This window comes from Prionailurus bengalensis, chromosome A3, assembly GCF_016509475.1.
Source record: "Prionailurus bengalensis isolate Pbe53 chromosome A3, Fcat_Pben_1.1_paternal_pri, whole genome shotgun sequence".
Lineage (NCBI taxonomy): Eukaryota > Metazoa > Chordata > Mammalia > Carnivora > Felidae > Prionailurus > Prionailurus bengalensis.
Window position 1 is genome coordinate 28,399,949 of NC_057354.1, and position 20,830 is coordinate 28,420,778.

At 52.7% G+C, this 20,830-nt stretch overlaps 1 protein-coding gene across 3 annotated transcripts; it reads right to left on the reverse strand.

The window, feature by feature from the left end:
- Positions 1–494: 494 nt before the first annotated feature.
- SDCBP2 (syndecan binding protein 2) lies at positions 495–19,000 on the reverse strand. 3 transcript variants are annotated; one of them, XM_043602709.1, is made up of 9 exons: positions 18,815–19,000; positions 11,147–11,219; positions 10,439–10,493; positions 9,649–9,749; positions 4,425–4,583; positions 3,667–3,842; positions 3,448–3,589; positions 1,218–1,309; positions 495–979 (listed from the first exon to the last, which is right to left on the reverse strand). In XM_043602709.1, exons 2-9 carry the CDS (start codon positions 11,198–11,200, stop codon positions 925–927), a joined length of 834 nt encoding a protein of 277 aa, XP_043458644.1. In that variant the 5' UTR covers positions 11,201–11,219; positions 18,815–19,000; the 3' UTR covers positions 495–924. The 3 variants fall into 3 exon arrangements, with proteins under 3 accessions (XP_043458644.1, XP_043458642.1, XP_043458643.1); XM_043602707.1 differs by having other exon boundaries at positions 3,418–3,589; positions 18,815–18,997; XM_043602708.1 differs by lacking the exon at positions 18,815–19,000 and adding an exon at positions 14,396–14,761 and having other exon boundaries at positions 3,418–3,589.
- Positions 19,001–20,830: the final 1,830 nt, after the last annotated feature.

Here is a 20,830-nt window from a genome sequence, read left to right on the forward strand (position 1 = left end):
AGGGTGCATGCTGGGAAAAGCTGAGCAGAAAGAGATCCTTTCTGAGCTGGAGGGAAGCAGAGAGCTGCGTGCAGGTTCAGTGCAGCCACGCATCTGTCGCGGCAGCTGGGATCACTCCCCTCCCGGGTCAGGTGAAGGATCCAGACGGGCGTCCCCCAGCCTGCCTCAGGGTCAGACTTGGTGGGGCCTGTAAATGCACCCCGTCCCCTCCCCTGCGGCCCCTCCCAAAGTGGATCTCGCACCTGCTCGGCAGATGCAGACACAGGCTGAGCAGGGGTGCTCCGAAGCCGGTGCCCCTCCTCCAGAGCCGCGCACCGCTCCCTGGCTCCAGTCACCCCTGCCTCGGCCCGCAGGCAGCACGTGACGGTGGCAGGCTCTCAGAGAACTGTGTGTCTTGAAAAAGCGGCGGTCTCACCACTGCTTAGAAGAAAACCGGGCCTGGTGGGTCACGGGACCAAGGATTCTGGAATTTTCAATTACTTTTGAAGAAGGGCTTCTGTTTAAAATCAAATCTTTATTCAAAAGAAGTGAAGGATTAGGACTCTGGCCAGTTTGTGACACACGGCAAGTACAGGAAAAAGAAAAAATCCTCTCAAAGAATGTAGTTCTGTTCTCTCAAAACGTGGAACTGTGTCTCTGGTGGAGTTGAAAATCTTGCAAGGGCCCCAGCTGCAACTTTAAGAAGTGTTGCGCCGACCTGCCTACGTGTCCGGCATCTAAACCCGCACAGAGGATCCCCGCCTGTGGGCCTCAGTCCAGCTCACGGAGGCCTCGAGTATCGGTGTCCGCCCCACGTGACCCTGCGTGGAACACGCCCCCTCCAGACGGCCCCGCCCCCGGCAGCAGGCCCCTGGAACCCGGAGGACGCAGGACGCTGCTCTCCTCTGCAGGAGGGTGGGAGGGCTGCGCTGCTCTCTCTTGGCGTCAGGCATCTGGGATCGAGTGGTCCATGGTGTGGTGGAGCAGGGTCGGGGACAGCCTAGATACAGCAACAATGACAGTCGCCCAAACCGGCAGCACCTTCTCCTCCCCACTAGCCCATACATCCCCCATGGGGTCCTTCATTTCCATTTCTGAGACTTTCAAATCGCCAGAAGCCACCAGCCCCTGGAAGGGAGGGCAGGGGAGGGCAGGCCGGGAGCCTTGAGGAGGCTGAGGAGGTTGGTGTGGCTGTGGGCAGGGGGGTGAGGGGGCAGGCATGAGGGGGGCAGCCTTACTTTTTGACCATGTGCTCGTAGATCACGGTGGGGATGATGGTCAAGGTGACAACGCTCCCGGCCGTGGCCAGAATCTCTGTGACCTCTTTGTCCTGGGGAGGAGGTGAGTGAGCAGTCACCCCCGGGGGCAGAGGAGGGGTCAGCGCGGCCCCAGCCAGAGGACCTGCTGCCTCTAGGTGAGACTCCCAGGCAGACACCCAGGACAGGCCCGGTGACTGAGGCCTGCTGACCTCAGGCCCGCTGACCTGAGGACCCCTGCCCACCCTCACCCTGAAGGCCAGTCCTGTGGGCCTGAACATACCGGGGTGTCAGCACTGCTCGCCCCTCCCACCAGAGAGCTCCCAGAGCCCACATTTTCTATCCCATCTCCCTGACTCAGTCACACTCAGGTTCTGGCCCCAAGGCACAAGGAAAATTACCACGCGCGGGGACCACTAGGTGCACCCGTCCACCCAGTGGGCTCCTGGTGGCCAGCCAGCTGAGCCGAGCCCTCGCGGGACCTCTTCCTCTTACATCCGGTTGACCAGTAAAAAGAAAGGCCTACAGATACCATTCAGACCATGGAGAACAAGAAAGGACAAGCCTCCATGCAAAGTGGGCCAGATAGATCAAACTCTAAAGCTACGGCCACAGAAGAGCTTCGGCTCTCACTCTGAGACCGCTGACCTTTCACATACATCGAACCTGGCTGTGCACTTAGTTGTCGCGGGACAAGTGGAGAAGACATGTGAGATCAGACTGGTGACAGCCACAGGGTGGAACTAGCTCAGCTTTGAGAAGCAAACCATCTCAAAAAGCATAGAGACCTGGGGCCCTTCAGGAAACAGACAGACCCAGTCCTCAGAGCAACCAGCACCATGGTCTGCCAGGATAACTAACAAGTTCATGACGATGCCTTGAGCCTCTGGCGAGGAAGAATTTGCCGCACATTTTAGACTGACTGTTCTCCAGAACAGTGAAGATCAAAGAACTGGAAGGCCTGGAAAGGAACGGACCCGAGAGCAACGGCCACTCGCAATCCTTACTGGCGTAGTCAATTTTGGGGGCATAAGGCCTGACCCCCAAGGGAGGGGAGAATATGCAGTGGGGGGCATCTTAGACCCACATCAGGAAGAACTTCCTGGCCACATGCTTATGAGCCAAGAGAGCAAGCCTCCAAAGAACGGGGGAGACTGTCAAGCGTGGAAAGCACATAAGGGACGGGATGGCCTGAGACAACGGCCCTTGACAGGGGCCAAGAACGGGCTGAAAAGCTTGTGCCCGCTGTGGAGTGAGAAGCCGCTGCTCAGGCCACTTCTGCCGGGGGCGGGGGCTTGGGGAGGTTGGAGCTCTGGCCTCGGGTGAGGAAGGGACCCTCACTCTAAATCACACCTGCGACAGAACTGCTCTCGGTTCGAGGTGCAGTGAGTCAAGATCAAACCACTATTCAGGGTGACCTGTTCAAGCCACATGACTCACCATCTCTGTGCTCTGTTCCCTGAAGGTGCCCACCCCTCAGTCCGTGTCCACTAGACCCTAGACCCCTGCTCCTTCTTGCTTTTTAAAGTGATTTTTTTTAGAGAGAGAAAGAGAGTACAAGTGGGGGAAGGGGGGGGGAGAGAGAGAGAGAGAGAAAACGAGAACGCATCCCAAGCAGGCTCCATCCTGCCAGTGCAGAGCCCAACCCGGGCTCAATCCCGCAAACCGTGAGATCATGACCTCAACCGAAATCAAGAGTCAGACACTTAACCGACAGAGGCAGCCAGGCACCCCTCCTTCTTGCTTTTTAAAGATGAAACTCCCCACACACACCCTCAAAAGATGAACAGAGGTCAGAGTGTATTTCCGAACAGTCATTTTCTAAAGCGTTCCTATTAACTGACCGTGAGCCAGTGTGCAAGCACAAGTGCCGAGGAGGGAGGTGCCCACGCAAGCAGCTGCCCAGCCCGGCGTCCTGTCCTGCACGTGCCCTCTTGCCCTCTCGCCCCTCCTTCGGCCTCTCCTCTGGCCTCCACGTGGTAGTGACAACAGGAATATTTACTGAGCACTTAGCCCGTGCCTGGCACTGTGCTCAGAGCTCTACCTTCCTTGTCTTACTGAACCGTCGCAGCAGCCTCAGGATGAGGAAACGGAGGCTCGGACGGGGCAGCAGCCTGCCCACAGACACAAGCCTCCCCTCCACCCGGCAACCTCCCGGCCCCTCCAGTCCCGTGTGGCCCACCTTCAGCCCGATGACGTTCTGCCCGTTCACCTCGCACACGGAGTGGTTGGTGAGGAGCCCGTTGCGGGCTGCGGAGCTCCCTCTGACCACAGAGACGACCTTTCCCTTCTTGATGACGAAGCCAACGTGGCCCGTGCTGTCCTTGTGCATGGTGACGGTCCGCTGGAACGGCCTGGCGGGCAGAGACAATGAGCTGCCTGGGACGTGGCTGGGGGCAGACAGAGAGGCTCCGGGGGCCAGGCCACTCACCTGTCCCGAACGACCATGACGATCTTCTCGGCCGATGCCCTCTTCAACACCCGGTGGGCTCTGTCTGTGCTCCAGCCGGCACAGTCACACCCGTCAATCTGCAGGATCTGATCTCCAAAGCGCAGCCCCACGAGAGACGCAGGGCTGTTGGCCTTCACCAGCTGCACAAAGAGCCCCTGGGGGAGGCGGGGCTCCACAGTCAGCTCCCTGGCCCAGTCTGTGCCCAGGTCCCTGTGCTGCTGTTCTCCTCCCGACCGCCTAGGAGCTACGGGGCACGGGGACCACAGTTCTGCGTGGGCAGGGCAGCAATTTTCCTGGGGAAACACTTTCCTGGGGAAGAAACGCTCCAGGCCGCGTAGCCAGGGAGCAGCTTTCAACCCTGGCTGGAGGCTCTACCCCCAACCCCCGGACCGCATGGCTTCTTGTGATGGCATCGGCACCCCTGGCTTCCACTGTGTACAGACAGCTGCCTGGAAGCCAGATCCCTGTGATGGAGGGGAGGGAGGGCTGGAGGTTCTGAGCAGCAGGAGCCCAGGAGGGACGAGTGTCCCTGCTGCTGGAACCCAGTGTCAGCCCTAGGGCCTTGCAGGATGGAGACTGAGAAGGAAGAGCCTGGGCTTGGGGTTGGGTGCGCCTCGGCTCCCCTGCCTGCTCTGTACCTTCCTTACCGCGGACAGGGCCCCGTGCTGCCCCATCTTGGGCCGGTGGCTGATGCATTCGGGGATGCCCCCTTCTCTCCTGCCCAGCCCCCACCCTACCTGGTCGATGGCCCTGAGCCGCAGGCCCGTCTTGCCACGCTCGTCCTTGCACAGGTGGATCTCACGCATTCCAGGCTTGATCTCTGCACGCCGCGCACCTTGGCTGTTCCCAGACACCGGTGCCACCAGCTGGCCCAGCAAGGGGCCAGAGCCCACCATCTGCACACACCAGGGTGGGGTCAGCCGGCCCCCGGGGCCTCATAAGGATGGGGAAAGGAAGATGTAGTGGTCCCTGGGCCCTATCCTATCCCCAGACCACACTCCTCTGTGGGGGCCGCTAAGGGACATGGCTCCATGAAGCCACTAGGGGGCATCAAAGTCTACACCGCTGAAAAACAGCCAGGGAAATGAGAGACAGAGAGAGGATGAGTATACAGAAAGGGGACCCTCATTTTGCAAGGTACATTGGCATCAGGAGAGGACCCCTTTAAAATCCACCTAAAAATAAAAGAAAATTTCACAGCAAATAGTGAGCAACTGGGGGTGTGGGGGGGGGGGAAGGCTCAATTTGGTTTTTGTCTTGAAAAAAATTTAAGCAAAAAGTATAAAAATGAACGCTTTCCCCCTAGGCCCAGAACCAGGCCGGATGCCCACTCTCACCACTACTGTTAAATACGGTACTCGAACAACTGGCCAGAAGAATAAGGCAAGAAAAGGAAATGAAGGCATACAGATTGGAAAAGAAATAAAATGGTCCCTATTTGCAAATGCTATGTTGGTTTACTAGGAAATTCCCAGGAATCTACAAATAAACTCCTAGAACTCATCACTGAGTTCAGAAAAGTCACAGGATACGAGATCAACACACAAAAATCAACTATATTTTTTATATACCAGCAGTGAACGCATGGAAACTCAAATTAAAAGTTCAATACCAGGGCGCCTAGGTGGTTCAGTCGGTTGAGCGTCTAACTCTTGGTTTTGGCTCAGGTCATGATCTCACAGTTTCATGAGTTCAAGCCCCATATCAGGGCTTGGGTTTCTCTCTATCTCCCTCTCTCCCTGCCCCTGCCCCACTCATGCTGTCTCTCTCTCAAAATAAATAAAAACTTTTTAAAAAGTACAATACCAACTATAAGCACTCAAAAATAAAAAACAGGAGCAGATCCAACAAAACATATGTAAGAACTGTATACTGAAAACAAAAACCAAGAAATGACTGATAAAACCTATCAAAGCAGATCTAAATAAATGGAAAGGTATTTTCTATTCATGGATCAGAAGAACAAAAATATGAACCCTGACCTAAGCCTCACACCTTACACAAAAATTAACTCAAATTTAGATAGACCAGAAAGGCCTGATCAACGAAAGAAAAAATCCATAAATTGAACATCATCAAAATTAAAAAACTTTTGTTCTGCTAGAGATCCTTTTAATAGCTTGAAAAGAGAAGCTACATTTGAGAGAAAATTGTTACAAAGACATGTCTGATGAAGGACTCTAGAATAAAGCGCTCTCCAAACTTGACTTAAAAAAACGAACAATCCTTTGAGAAAAGTGAACAAAACCTATGAACAGCATTTTACTGAAAAGAATTTATGGCTTGTAAACAGCACAGGAAAAGATGTTGAGCATCACGAGCCATCAAGGAAATGCAAACTAAGACCGTGATGAGACATCACTGCACACCTGTCATAACAGCTAAAATTAGTGATGATGCTGGTGAGGAAGAGCCAGAGTGACACGTGTTGCTGGCAGGAAAATAAGATGGTACAGCCACTACGGTCACTCTCAAGATAGTTCAGAAGTTTCTTTTAAAAATGTAAACATGGGGCGCCTGGGTGGCTCAGTGGGTTAAGCGGCTGACTTCGGCTCAGGTCATGATCTCGTGGTCCGTGAGTTCGAGCCCCACGTCGGGCTCTGTGCTGACAGCTCAGAGCCTAGAGCCTGTTTCAGATTCTGTGTCTCCCTCTCTCTCTGACCCTCCCCCGTTCATGCTCTGTCTCTCTCTGTCTCAAAAATAAATAAACGTTAACAAAATAAAAATAAAAATAAAAATAAATAAATAAATAAAAATGTAAACATGCACTTATAGGGGCGCCTGGGTGGCTCAGTCGGCTAAGCGTCCGGCTTCGGCTCAGGTCATGATCTCACAGCTCGTGAGTTCTAAGCCCCGTGTCGGGCTCTGTGCTGACAGCTCAGAGCCTGGAACCTGCTTTGGATTCTGTGTCCCCCTCTCTCTCCACCCCACCCCTGCTTGTGCTCTATCTCTCTCTGTCTTTCAAAAATGAATAAACAGTAAAAAAAAAAATTTTTTTTTAATGTAAACATGCACTTATACACCCTAGCAACTGCACTGCCGGACATTTATCCCGGAGAAATGAAAACGTATGTCTGCACAAAACACTGTATACAAACACCCACGATAACTTAGTCTGTAATAGCCCCAAACTGGAAACCACTAAAACGACCCTCAATGGGTTAAACAGACCTCAGTACCTCCATACCGTGGAATACTACTCAGCAACAAAATGGGGTGAACTAGGGGAGGTGGGTGGGGGGCAGGGGTATAGGTGATGGGGAAGAAGGAGTACAATTGTCGTGATGAACACAGGGTGATGTATATGGAACTGCCTGCTGAATCACTGTACTGTATGCCTGGAACTAATATCACACTGTAAGTTAACTACACTGGAATTAAAATGAAATGAAATGAAATGAAATAAAAGCAAACAGGGAGCCTGGGTGGCTCAGTCAGTTAAGCATCTCTTGACTTCCGCTCAGGTCATGATCTCACAGATTTGCGAGATCAAGCCCCATGTGGGGCTCCATGCTGACAACTCAGAGCCTGCTTAAGATTCTCTCTCTCCCTCTCTCTCTCTGCCCCTCCTCTGCTCATACACACATACATGCTCTCTCTCTCTCTCAAAATAAACAAACATTTTAAAAAATAAAAACAGGGGCGTCTGGGTGGCTCAGTCGGTTAAGCATCCGACTTCGGCTCAGGTCATGATCTCATAGTTCATGGGTTCGAGCTCGGCATTGGGATCTGTGCTGACAGCTCGGAGCCTGGAGCCTGCTTCAGATTCTGTATCTCCCTCGCTCCTTCTGCCCCTCCCCTGCTTGTGCTCTGTCTTTGTCTCTCAAAAATAAATAAACATTAAAAAAATTAAAAGAAATAAAGAAATAAAAACAAATAAGTAAAATGGGATGAGCTATTAATACAGTCAATAACCTGGAAACATTTCAAGGGCATTATGCTGAGTGGAAAAAACCGATCTGGAAAGGATTCCATTTATATAACATTCTGAAACAAAATTATCGAGGCAGAAAACAGACTAGTGGCAGCCAGGGATGAGGGATGGTGAGGGGGAGAAGGTGGGCATGATTATGAAGGGTCAGCCCAAGGGAGACCTTTGTCTGTGAAATAGTCTGTGCCTCGGCTGCACTGGTACTTACGTGAGTCTATCTATGCAGGTGATAACAGTGACATCCCACTGCAGACACTCACTGTAGCAACACAAAAGACCCCCTTTCTTTATCCTGTAGTTATGCAGCCACTTCCCACATAACCACTGGGAAAACTGGAGGGAGGGTACAATCTTCTGTACCCTTCTCTGTGCTATCTTTGTGACTTCCCATGAATCTATGATTATTTAAAGATACAAAGTTTTAGGGGCGCCTGGGTGGCTCAGTCAGTTGGGCGTCCGACTTTGGCTCAGGTCATGATCTCACAGTCTGTGAGTTCGAGCTCCACGTCGGGCTCTGTGGCCTGGAGCCTGCTTCAGATTCTGTGTCTCCCCCTCTCTCTGCCCCTCCCCTGCTCATGCTCCGTCTCTCTCTGTCTCAAAAATAAATAAAGACATTAAAAAAAACCTTTTTTAGGGGCGCCTGGGTGGCGCAGTCGGTTAAGCGTCCGACTTCAGCCAGGTCACAATCTCGCGGTCCGTGAGTTCGAGCCCCGCGTCAGGCTCTGGGCTGATGGCTCAGAGCCTGGAGCCTGCTTCCGATTCTGTGTCTCCCTCTCTCTCTGCCCCTCCCCCGTTCATGCTCTGTCTCTCTCTGTCCCAAAAATAAATAAACGTTGAAAAAAAAAATTAAAAAAAAAAAACCTTTTTAAATAAAAATAATAGATTAAAAGTTTTAAAAAATTATAAGAATGAATTCATTTGTCATATTTTTTAAAATTTTTTTTCAACGTTTATTTATTTTTGGGACAGAGAGAGACAGAGCATGAACGAGGGAGGGGCAGAGAGAGAGGGAGACACAGAATCGGAAGCAGGCTCCAGGCTCTGAGCCATCAGCCCAGAGCCTGACGCGGGGCTCGAACTCACGGACCGCGAGATCGTGACCTGGCTGAAGTCGGACACTTAACCGACTATGCCACCCAGGCGCCCCTCATTTGTCATATTTTTATCAATATTTAGGTGAAACACACTCGTGTCCTAATTACTGGTAACAGAGAGGAATCAAATCAAAGGCTTCAAATTGAAGTTTATAGAACATGACTTTCCTTGCTTCATGTCTGTACTTCACAGCATGACTGTCAAGGGTCACTGGGCAGAAACACCCAGGTGTCACCAGTTTTGCTCAGGGCCCCACACGCCCTCATCCTTATGGGTTTTCTCCCATGGGGCCCTCATTCGCCAGTGGCTGTGTGTGTGGCCGCAGCGGTTCCCATCATGGTTCTGCCACTGACTTTCACCAGTTCAGGGATGGACGGCAGACAAGCACACTGACCAAGGCCCAAGGAGATGCTGGAGCTCCTTGGGAGGGGGTTTCAGTGAGGACTGAGTCTCTAAGTGAACCTATTTTCAGGAGTGAACATTTCTGTGTCAAGGTTTCTCTTGCTCCCTAAAACCATGGAGAGAAGGAATCAAGCAAGCATTATGGTTTATTTGGGGACCGGAGCTGGGTGACCAGCTACTTGTCCCTCGGCTCTGCCGTCCATGCACCTGCTCTCAAGGCACAGGCAGCTCCTTCATTCGAAGCCTGCAGGCTTGGGCTGGGTTTAATGCCCTGCCCTCCCTTCTCATCCAGCGGGCTCAGGCCAGCAGCCTGAAGCCACAGGTCAAAGGGCAGGCAGTGGCCCTCTAGCACCCAGGTCTGCAGGAAACCCCACAGCACTTTTAATAATGGTTCAAAATGAAAAGTGCTATCAAGAAACAGAGCCACAGGCATGCTGGGGAAGAGGAGATTCCAGTTGGTTTGAATGCCAGACCAACAAGGAGGAAGAGTTGGGAGATTCTGTGCCGACATTAGGCAAGAGACAAATACCTACACTAGCACCTTCTGGAATCTGAAGCAGGTTCTGCTGGACTTCTTGGCTGGAGAGGGAAAGACCCATATAATTTTCCAATTCCGCCAGGCTTGGGTACAAAACTGACGGGAAAGGAAGGGAAGGAAGAGGAAAGGTGTTACTCAAGAGTGTGAGCTTGGCCACACCTGCCTGGCTCCCATGTGGTCACTCGTTTGTATTAAGAAACAGGGCCTGGGGATGCTTTTTACTTCCAAGAATGCACAGAACACTTGCTGGTGATGTGGGTTCTCCCCTCAGAAGGGCTGAGGGGCAGGGGTCTCCCCAGGAGCAGCCTGGGACACAGAATCCCTCATAGATCACTTTGCTGTTCAACTCAATGGACTTCCTTTGGCACTAGCTGGACATCCGACGCAGGGGTGGTGCTGGGGCTGTGACACCCCAGCTTCTAGGAAATCCACGGGCTGTGGGGGCTGTGGGAGGCCGGTGTGGGACCCCAGGGCAGCTCCAGGGAAACCGCACGGTGGCCAGGAGGGAGAGAGTGGCCTGAAGTCAACTGCGCTGCTACAGGACCTAAATCACGACTTCCACCAACAACTCAAAGGACCACCACAAACATCTTGGTCTCCTCACTCGGCCACAGAAGGTAGCCCCAAATCAGGGGAGTTAGTGGCCTATGGGTCCCCCTCAAAGGGTTGTGGCGGGAGTAAATGTGCAGGAAGCCCACAGCACAGCGACAGACAAGAGGCAAGTGCCTGGAAGTGGCCACAAGAGGTCACTGTCAGTCAGGAACACCCCTGCCCCGCTCACTCACCTGAAGGCTGGGAGACTGGCAGGGCAGGCATCCTGGGCGCAGCTCTGGCCTGGGCCTGGGGACAGGTGGGGAGCACTGGTCAGCTGTGGCCTGGGGCTCCCTGAGGCTGAGGGTCAGGGCATTGGTTATGCTGGTGGGCCTAAGGTGGGGTGTCCATGAACCTGGGAGGTATGTAGATGCGGTCTCTCTAGGTGTTCCTGTTTCTGGGGGAGGTTCTCCCCACAGCCTGTGACCCGCCAACTGTCAGGTCCCACGTACTACCTGGGACAGCCAGAACAACTGAGGCCCCTCCCAACCGAATTCTCAGTCAAGAAGTCCCAAATTCCCAAAACCCACTGGAACCACAGGTGGATAGAAAGGAGCTTCTGTGGATGAGCTGGCAAAATGCCAGACCCCTGGGGTTTACTCTGGAAGCCTGTCTACAGTATGGAGTCTACCTGTACCCAATCGGAGGAAGCACTGGGACAGAGTGGGCACAAGAGAGGCCTGTCTGCTGCAGCTGCTTGGACTCTTCCATTCCTGCTGTAACTCCATTCCCTTAACCTCTGGACACCTGTCCACCAGCAGGCCCTACAGTGGCGACCTGCATGCCCAGGGGCCCTCAACACACAACGCCTTCCAAGACAAGCAAGCCTCCCTTACTTACCTTGGGGCAGTCACAAAGGCCCCATCAGGGAGCCTAGGCTAACACGCGCCCGGTGGCTTTACCTGAATGGCTTGGTCCATCTTTAGGTCCTCCAGAGATGGGTACAGCGTGGACATGGCTGTTCCTTGGAACACTCTACAGGGCACAGAGGGTGAGGAGGGGTGACAGGAAGCATGGGCATCTACCTCCCATCCATGTGTACCACTCAGGACTCTCAGGATGAGAAAGATGATCGGGAAGGCATTGTCCCCGTTTTAGAGATGGGGGAGCTGAGTTTGAACCCAAGTCTGTTTTGTTCCCAAGCCCGTGATCGCCGCCCTTGCAAAATTCCATCCCACCATGTTCACCTGACTCTGGGCTGTATTGGCCAGGAAGAGGAGGACTAGGGGCCAAGTCCTTCCCAGTCATGTCTCAAAGGTCAGGCGGGCTTATGAGGTCTGATCACTCAGGATCCAAGTTCAATCTGGCAGGTTCATAGCGAGTACCTTCTGCATACCTGGCCTTTGTTAGGGGTGTGCACAACACCATCCCACAGCTACACAGAATTCAGTCCAGGGTTAAAGTAGGTGGGGTCTTAGTTACAACACAAAGGCAACAGGGTACTTGAGAATCCCTCCCCCACCCTCCACACCCCTCTTCACCTCTAGGTAGTTGAGCTCCTACTGTATACCACCCATTTCCAGCCTTGATCTTAGCCTGGGCTTCCACTCTTCTCCTTGTAAACCTCTGATCTCATGAAATGCAGTGTCTTGAGTTTTGCACTTAGGCAGTAGCCCAATTTGAATGTATGAAGTACTCTGCAAGGTCAAATAAAATCTGTTTGCATCTGGCCTGTGAGCTACCAGTTCCAACCTCTGGAGGAATCAGAAGTCCATGTGGGCCACTTCAGGGAATGTGGGCTAGATACTGAGAGCAGTGGGGAGCCACCAGGGGGCTTGAAGCAGGGGTAAGACATCCCAGGCTCACGCAGAAGGCCTATTGGCTGCTATGTGGAGAACAACCAGAGAGGAGGCAAGGCCCACTGGCAGATGTTGTAGCCCCTGGGGAGAGGCGGGAAGGTGGGGAGGTCTGCACAACAGCCTGGGGCTTAGGGGTGGGATGTGGGAGAGAAGGGATTTGATACCAAATTAGAAGGAATGGTGTGCGTGAAGGGTCAAGGCAGCAGGTGCAGAAAGAGAAGGAGCAGTGATGCATGAGGATGACCTTGGCCCCTGTGGGTCACTCAGGGAAGATGCCCAGAGGATTTGCACCCGGGCAGGCGGGACTGGTGTCCCATCACCCCTGGCACACAGCCCACTCAGTTCCTGTGACCACCCCAGGCACCCCTTTACTGTGTACAGCTGTTCTGATGTCCTGATGACACCACCTTCCTAGGATGGACATGAAGACCAGGGGTCCCAAATATGTTTCGCTCACCTCTCAGTCTCGTTTTTTGTTTTTTCAAGTTTGAGCTAGGGCCGACCTTTTAAAGTCTGGGAAAATAAGATTCTTCACTTCTAATTTGTATTGAAAAAAAAAAAATCAAAAACAGCTGGCAACGTGAGAGCAGAGATCGTGCATGGCAACGCCCAGTCCAGGCCGCATTGCAATCTCTGCCTCTTAGACGGGGCTGCCTGTGTATTCTTGGTTCCCAAAGTTTCCAGCTGGCAATTTACACTTCCAGCTTGGCTCCTGAAGGCAGGCTGCTCCAGACCCTTGCCCTAGTCTAGTCTTTGGAGCAGAAATGATACCCTCAAAAGGAACAGGGATTGTCCCAGGGGGAGAGGGAGAGTGGCTCTGCACCCCTTTAGACCCACTGGGGGAACAGACCCCTTTGTCTGTGGCCTTCCCCTGCACACACTCGGGGAGATTTTTATCTTGGGACAGTCCTCAGCAGGTACCATCTGTCAAAAACAAGTCACTGTTTCCAGGATCATGCATGAAGAGCAGATATGAAAGTAAGAGGCCAACCCTGCCCTGCTTTTTCTAACACTGAAGCAGCACAGCAGTTATATTTTTAGCGGCTGCCCTCTGGGAGAGCAGAATTGGAGATCCACTTCCTGGAAGTCACCCCCAGGCCAGGACCACACAACACTCTCTCTGCGTCTGGGACCTTTGCCACTGCCACCTTCTACGAGCCCCACCTCAGTTTTGGGCTCTGGGCAGAACCGAGAAGCAGCTATTCCCCCAACTTTTAACAGTTTATGATACAGCGGGGAATGGCTCCTAGCCAGCAAATAGGCTGGGTCTCATTCAATCATCCCTCTATCCACTGACAGCATTTGGGTATCTACGGCGTGCCGGGGACCCTGGGCCTGTTTTAATCGTCCTGGTCCCTCTGCTTGGCACACCACCCTTTCCTACGTGGTGGTCTTTAAAGGCTTAGCTCCAATGCTGTTTCTTAGGTCGTCTTTTTCAGGCCATCGGACCCCCTGCTAGTTGGCTGGGTCTCCATGTGTTCCTAACCCTGACCTGTGCTGCCTCTATCGTCAAGCTATTTATCATATAACACGATTAACATCTGGGTATTTTCTCATACTAGACCCCGCCTCACGAGGGCAGGGGCTGTGTCTGTTCACCACACTGTGCCTCCCCACCACACATGCATGGTGGCAAAAACTGTTATTTGAATAACTCAGTGGTTTTCCAAGAACAGATTGGAAATTTGTGTGGGGATTTGGGGTGTCACAAGACTGAGGGGACACTAATAACATTTAAGACACAGCGAGCAGACACCTGGACCTCTTGTAAGGCACAGAATGGTTCACCATAAAAAACTGTCCTCCGTCCTGCACAATTTTCCCAGTGTCCTTCCAAACCTTCATGTGGGCAAAAAAGCCTGCTTGCAACCTATCTTAGATGAGTTTTGGCGTGCCCGAGTGGCTCAGTTGGTTAGGTGACCGACTCTTGATTTCGGCTCAGGTCATGATCTCAGGGTTTGTGAGTTCAAGCCCCACATCAGGCTTTACGCTGACAGTGCAGAGCCTGCTTGGGATTCTCTCTCTCTCCCTCTCTCTCTCTGCCCTTCCCCCACTTGCTGTCTCAAAAATAAAAACTTAAAAAAAAATACAGTGAGTTTTTCCTGGTTTTAATATGCAATATGTTATCCAGAAATGCATACACCAGGCTAATCAAGGGAGGTCGTACTCTGTTTTGTTCACCATTTTGGAAAATCAGGGTCAGTCCTTCTCACCACCGGTGAGCCACCAGAACACGCCCATGTGTGTCTGCATTGTGGCTGTCATCCGAATTACACATTTGTATACAAGTATCTAGCCTTTGACTCGAGAAGTCAAATACAAACTGTCGGCAAAATTCAAGTCCAAACTTACTCCTTTTACGTTAGGCACAAACATCACCTGGTGTAATCCAGTTCCAGCCTTTACAAAGTGAGGTGCATAGTCTTGTACTATAAATTACTTTCACTGCCCGTGTGTCGCCTTTATAACAAATACGGGGCATCATTTTTTTCACCCCCGGGGAACCACCGTTCCGGACGAATCCGCCTCCTCTCTCAGACTCAATTTCCCCGACTTCCGCAGGTAGGTACAATCTCCACGCACTGGGGACCGGTGAAGGCCCCGCTGGTCGCGAGGGACTGTTCTTCACCCCAGCCTCAGTTTCCCAATCTGTCACACCGCTCAAACATCTCCAAACTACTCCCACGCGGCCGCACCATTCGCTCCAAACCGGGCCGGAAGCTACGCCTCGCGGCCGCTGTGGGCTACCGCGCCTGCGCAGAGACCCCGCCAGGCCGCGAAGGCTCGCTGCGGCTTCTAGAACGCATGCGCCTCACCCACCCAGGCCCGCGCGCCGCTCGCGATGGCTCCCAGATTGCCCCGCGGTAGCGGGGTGGAAAATGGCGGCCTCCTCTCCCTGCGCGGGTGGTAAGCTGGCTGGGCTGCTAGAATCCAGCCGGCCTCTCGCCTTATCCAGGTGCTCATGGCTGGCGCCAGCACCCACAAAAAGAAATCAGGTAAAGCTGCAGAGGAAGGGATGGGAAGGCTCGATCGGGCCCCTTGACCCCTCTTTACTGGACTGGAGGCTGCGCGGCTCAAATCGAGCTTTTAAAAGGAGCGCGCGTACCCCACGCCGCTGACCCCAAAGGGCCATTCACGGCCTCCAGAGGAGGGAGGAGGCGGTCGATCCGTTTCCTGCTGAGAAGATTCTGTTCTAAGGCAGCTGTGGGAGGGGAGAAAAGGGTAAAGACACTCCTGCGCTCCGCGCTCCCCGCTCCTCGCTGCCTGTTGCTGGAGAAGAAGGTCCCTCTTGTTCGCCAAGGCTGCCGAAGCAGTTCTCGAGTATTTCCTACCTGTTGTGACATCGTCGGCCCTCCCACTCTTTCTCTCGCCGTTTATTTGTTTTGTTTTGTTTTGTTTTGTTTTTTCCTTGCCTGGCGCTGACTTCTGACCAGGTGCTTAGCTGCAGGTGTCCCCCCACCCCTACGCAGATTCACCTTGGGATCCCACCCGATAGTGGCTGAGTGAGCCCCGCTACCCAGGATAGGGGTTTGTGCTTGGCCGGCAGATCACTTCCCACTGCCGAATTGGACCCACTGCTTCTTATAAGGGATTCGGGCAGTTTGGCTTATGGGATGCAGGACAAAAGGCTAAGGCAACCAGGAAAGCCCGATGGTTTGGGATGAATGATGAATAGGTGAATATGAGATTCTGTGGTCTAGAGAAGAGAGGTTTGCCTAATTCTGTGCGTGTGGGGGGATTTGGGGGAAAGCTTAGAATTGGGGGAACAGAAAGTTTAGAATTGAAGTTCACCAGAGGAACAAGGGGCAGGGAGAAGGCATGAATGGCATTCAAGACAAGGAACAGCACCTGAGAAGGCATGGAGGCATGAACTAGCAGAGTGAGTTTTAGTATCAGAAGGCAGTCTGGAATGAATGAAATGCAGGGTGAGTGTGGAAAGTGAGGAGGGGTGACTACAGATGGTACCAAGAGTCAGGTCATGGAGATGTGAATTCCACGTTGAAATTTAGAGATTTATCCTGAGGGCAGGAGTTGGGTATGGCTCCCAAGCGCAGCAGCTGAGGTGAACTCACACCAGATTTCTGGCTCAGGCCATGAAGTGGATTTGGTAGCCAGCTGTAGAGGGCAGCAAAGCTAGGAAAAAATGAGGTAGTAAAGATCTGGAAGGCAGCTGGACCCTTAGGTCTGAGCCTCCCTATCCCTGGAGTCCACTTCCACCCTCTTGAACCAACTTCCTACCTCCCTCCCTTCCCTCTTTCCTCCCTCCCTCCTGGATTGGATTTGTGCTGTGCTGTATTTGCCTATCTCCCTCCCCAGTGCCTGGCACACAGCAGGCATCCAGCTACTGTTTCTTAAAGGAATGGAAAAGACAGAGGGGGAAGAGAAAGCCCAAAAAAGTCCTTTGAAGAGAAACCCTGGGCCTAGAAAGGGAGGAAAAAAAAAAAAAAACAAACAACAAACCAGTGCCCTGATGAGGTAGATTGAAAGGCTGCCTCCTACGATCTGACAGTGCTCAGTTCAGTACTGGCTTCCTGCAATTAATTGGCTCCTCTGAAAGGAAAATAACCCATCTCTCTCAAAGGAATTTTCCTTCCCCCTGCGCTTCACAGAATTTCCATCCCTGAGTTTCTGTGCTTTTTTTGGATATAAGCAATACCACCACCCACAACAGTCCAGCAGTCAGGTCCTTGGAGATCAAGAGGGCTGACAAGGGCGTCAGCTTCCATCTTTGGACTTTGGGATGAGAACACTCCTTTGGCACGCCTTGTTCCAACCAGCTGAAACTACAGGACTCCTACTTGTTCCTGTGGACAGCTCATCCACCCTTCAGAAGACAGTGTGTGCGGGAGGGAAGCGTGGGTTAGTGTCAGAGGAATAGCTCCTAGAAGGCCAGATTAGCCCAGGGATGTGGGGAGTTAGAAAGGAAGAGGCTGTTGCTAGGCCACCAGCAGGTACCCTCCTCCCCCTCAGGGCTGTACCGCATGCTGGAGAAAAGCTGTGAACGTCTACAGGGAATGCAGGTGCTCCCGAATGCAGGCCCCGGAGAGGCAGAGCAGGAGCAAATCCTGGGAGGCAGGCAGGACTGGATTCAGACTGCTGCCTCTCGCTGGTGCAAATAAGCACGGACAAGTCCCTTTTGAGTGTCCTTTTGTGGTACAGGTAACAGGGTGACAGTACTTGCATCACAGAGTTGTCGTGGGGACGTAAAGATCCTTAAAAAGAGGGGCGCCTGGGTGGCTCAGTCGGTTAAGCGTCCGACTTCGGCTCAGGTCATGATCTCGCTGTCCGTGAGTTCGAGCCCCGCGTCGGGCTCTGGGCTGACAGCTCAGAGCCTGGACCCTGCTTTGGATTCTGCGTCTCCCTCTCTCTCTCTGCCCCTCCCCTGCTTGCACTCTGTCTCTCAAGAATAAATAAATGTTAAAAAAAAAGTAAAGATCCTTAAAAAGAGAGATCTGTATAGAGTGCAACTTGGCACGTAAAGGGCATGCAGTCATCATTAGCTATTCATTCGGGACCTTTACTGAGTAGCTACGTCCTTGGGCTGTTTTAGGTACTGAGGCAGGGAGCAAAAGGAAAATCTGTCCTTGAGGAGGGTTTCTTTCTAGCTGGATAAGTGTGTTTGCTGTGGTAGGAAGTGATGGGGAGAAAGATAAAGCAGGATGGAGGGTGGAGTGTCCAGAAGGGCCTCACTGCCAGGTGGGGGTGACAAGTGACTTGTGTAAAAGCCTAAAGGGGTAGGGAAGAGCAGGAAGAGTGATGAGGTGGAGGGCGTGGCCACTGCGGCAGCAGCCCTGAGGTGGGCGTGCCTGTTGTTTCGAGGTCATCTGGCTGGTGAGACTGGAGTCCTCGTTCTTGTTCGGAGGGGGAGCAGTGATGAAGAAAGAGGTCACAGGAGGAGTGAGCAGGCCAGTTCCCCAGGATTTACCATTTACTCTGCTGAGATGGGAGCCACTGGAAAACGTTGAGCAGCAGAGGGACATGGTCCAACTTAAATTTTAACAGGCCCCCCTCTTGTCGACGTTTGGAGAACAGACCAGAGGGGCAGGGGTGGACGCAGGGAGCCCCGGTAAGCAGCGATGGTGCTGTCAGAATCGTTACTGGTTTGGAAATCAACATTTTTAGACAAAGAAAAACTAGGTAAAAACAAAAAAGAATTGTTTTAGTTTGGGCCGCCCCAGGTAACGAGCCAGTGTGGCAGCCTCGCCTGAAGCACCATTTTCTGAGACTGTGCTGTGCGGAGGGCACAGACTCTCCCCTCCCGGCCATGAGCTCATTCAGTTCTCCCGACGGTGTGGGGGGTGGGGGGTTCCCAGTCTCCACAGGAAGAAACCAGTTCTGAGAAGGTCAGGCCACTGGCCTAGCTCCCCAGCAGCTTTTTCCTTGCCGTGGTAGGGAAGTTGCTAGAAACCGCTTCAGACAGAGGAAACAAGTAACAGAAACCGAGGCCTGCACTCCCAGTGCCTTGTGGAAACCCACTCTTTGCCTGGCCTTCCAAAAGCGCACTTCAAGGAACGGGGGGGGGGGGTGTCCCATCTCTCAAACACTGGCACAGGCCGTCAGAAGGAGCCCGCAGCCCTCACCGTGTCTGGATAAAGATCACTGGGCCCTCGAACTGACCCAGGGCTGGGGTCAGAGAAGGAGACGCCAATTCACACTGTGCTCCCAGAGGGAGGCACCTTGAAAGGAAGCTGCCTGGGAACCCAGGAGGGTCAGGATAGCGGGAGAGCAAGCCTGACTCGGTCCCAGTCAGTACGGGCCCCCCGCTCTTACCTGCCGGCCAGATGCTGCCGAACGTCCTTTTCCAGCTACTGCCAAGAGTCTGTTCCCCTCCCTGGAGGGTGGTGGCCCTTGTCCCAGCCAGGTTCTGGCTCTGGGAAGGGTGGTGCCCGCCCCGCCCCCTGTCAGCTGACTCAGCCGGGTGAACCCAGGTAAGAGCCCCATGAGCCTGTGAACCAGGCAGGTCACAAGGCCCAGAGCACGGCTTGGGCCTTAGTGCAGATGTGGAGGCGGGGTCAGGGGCACACAGCTGCTGTTGGGAGGGGTAGGAACCAAGACTTCTGGGCCTTGAGGAAATCGGAATCGGATTGGACGCCCATCCTGCTGAACATGAAGACGGTTTGATGGGTATCCGGGGTCTTAAAAAATGGCCATAAGTTGTGACCCAGCGTTTCCCCTCTAGGAATGTGTTATAATAAACTAGGCATTGAGGTCCCATCACCACACTGCTTATCACAGGGAAATTCGGAAATCCCAAATGCCCATCCCTGGGGTCTGGTTAAACACATCCATGCTTTCAGAAGCTCACAAAACTGTTAATGTCATTTAAGGGAAGACAGCAAGGAAATGTTCCTGAGACACTGGCAAGATATTGAGAAATCAATGTGTTTGGTTTTCGGGGTTTTTTTTGTTTTTTTTTTTTAAAGCGGATATGCGTTGCCAACAGTCTGGGAGGACATGTCCTAAAATTCTAGAAAGTCTGGATGGCGGGGTATGTGTTCCAAGGTGCTAAGGGTGGGGTGGGTTTGCTTTTAAAGTTAGTTTTTGCTTTGAATGCTCATGATTTTTGTAAGGCGGGGAGCAAATTAAGTTTGTTTTTAAAGTATTTAGGGACGCCTGGGTGGCTCAGTCAGTTAAGCCTCCACCTTCAGCTCAGGTCATGATCTCATGGTTCATATGTTCGAGCCCCGCGTCGGGCTCTGTGCTGGCAGCTCAGAGCCTGGAACCTGCTTCGGATTCTGTGTCTCCCTCTCTCTCTGCCCCTCTCTCGCTCGCGCTCTGTCTCTGTCAAAACTGAATAAACATAAGAAAAACATTTTTAAACAATAAATAAACTTTTCAAAATAATAAAAATAAAAAGGAATTTAGATAGGTTGTCTCCAGAAAGAGCAACAAAAGCCGTGTGCTGGGGTGGGAGGGGATTTTTTTCTAGTACATTCTTTGGTACCTCTTAAATTTGGAAAGATCCGACTGTATTACCTATCCCCCCAAACAGTCAAATAAAATCACATAGCAAAGTGGGAGGAAATTAATTCAGGTCCTATTGGGTTTGGTTGGACACAGGTGCCTGTCACATTTGGTGCCTGGAGAGGGCCTGGGGACCTGCGTGCTGGGCAGTCCCGTGAGGAATGACGCAGGGCACCCACCCAGGGTGGGGTGAGTATCGAGACCGCTCACAGGACAGGCAGGCTCACGTCACAGTCCCCATGACGGGCCTGGGCAGAGCTGCACTAGCCTTGGGCGTCCGTCACATCCTGACTGGGGACCCAGCTGGTGTTCAGCCCCACGGAGGAGACACCACCAGCCTCTGGGGGGCTTACAGCCAAGAGTCCTACACAGGAAACAGAACAGGAACCGGAGCAAGAAAGGCAGTTGCCGCTAATCAAGCACTTACTGCCCCCTGCGTTTTAAAGGCATCGTCTCAATGGCTCATATCCTCCCTGCTAGGTAGGTGTGACAGGCAAAGTGCCTCTCAAGTTACACAGCTGGAAAATGGCTCCAAGGTCATGTTTTCTCTTCAGTGAGACAAATGCCACTTGAAGCTGAGGCGTGGACATACCTGAGGGCTGAGCCATATGGGTCTGAAGCAATAAGCCATGGGGGATGGACCAGGCCAGGTCTTCAAGGCCAAAGAAAAGTAGGAAATAGCGAGTCTAAATGAACCACGTGACCGTCCCCCCAACACACACACACACATCTCAGTTCAGTCGGTCACAGTCTGAAAGGGTCTTTGAGAGGAAGCCAACCCAGAGGGTAAGGGACTTGCCTGTGGTCACACAGCACGTCAGC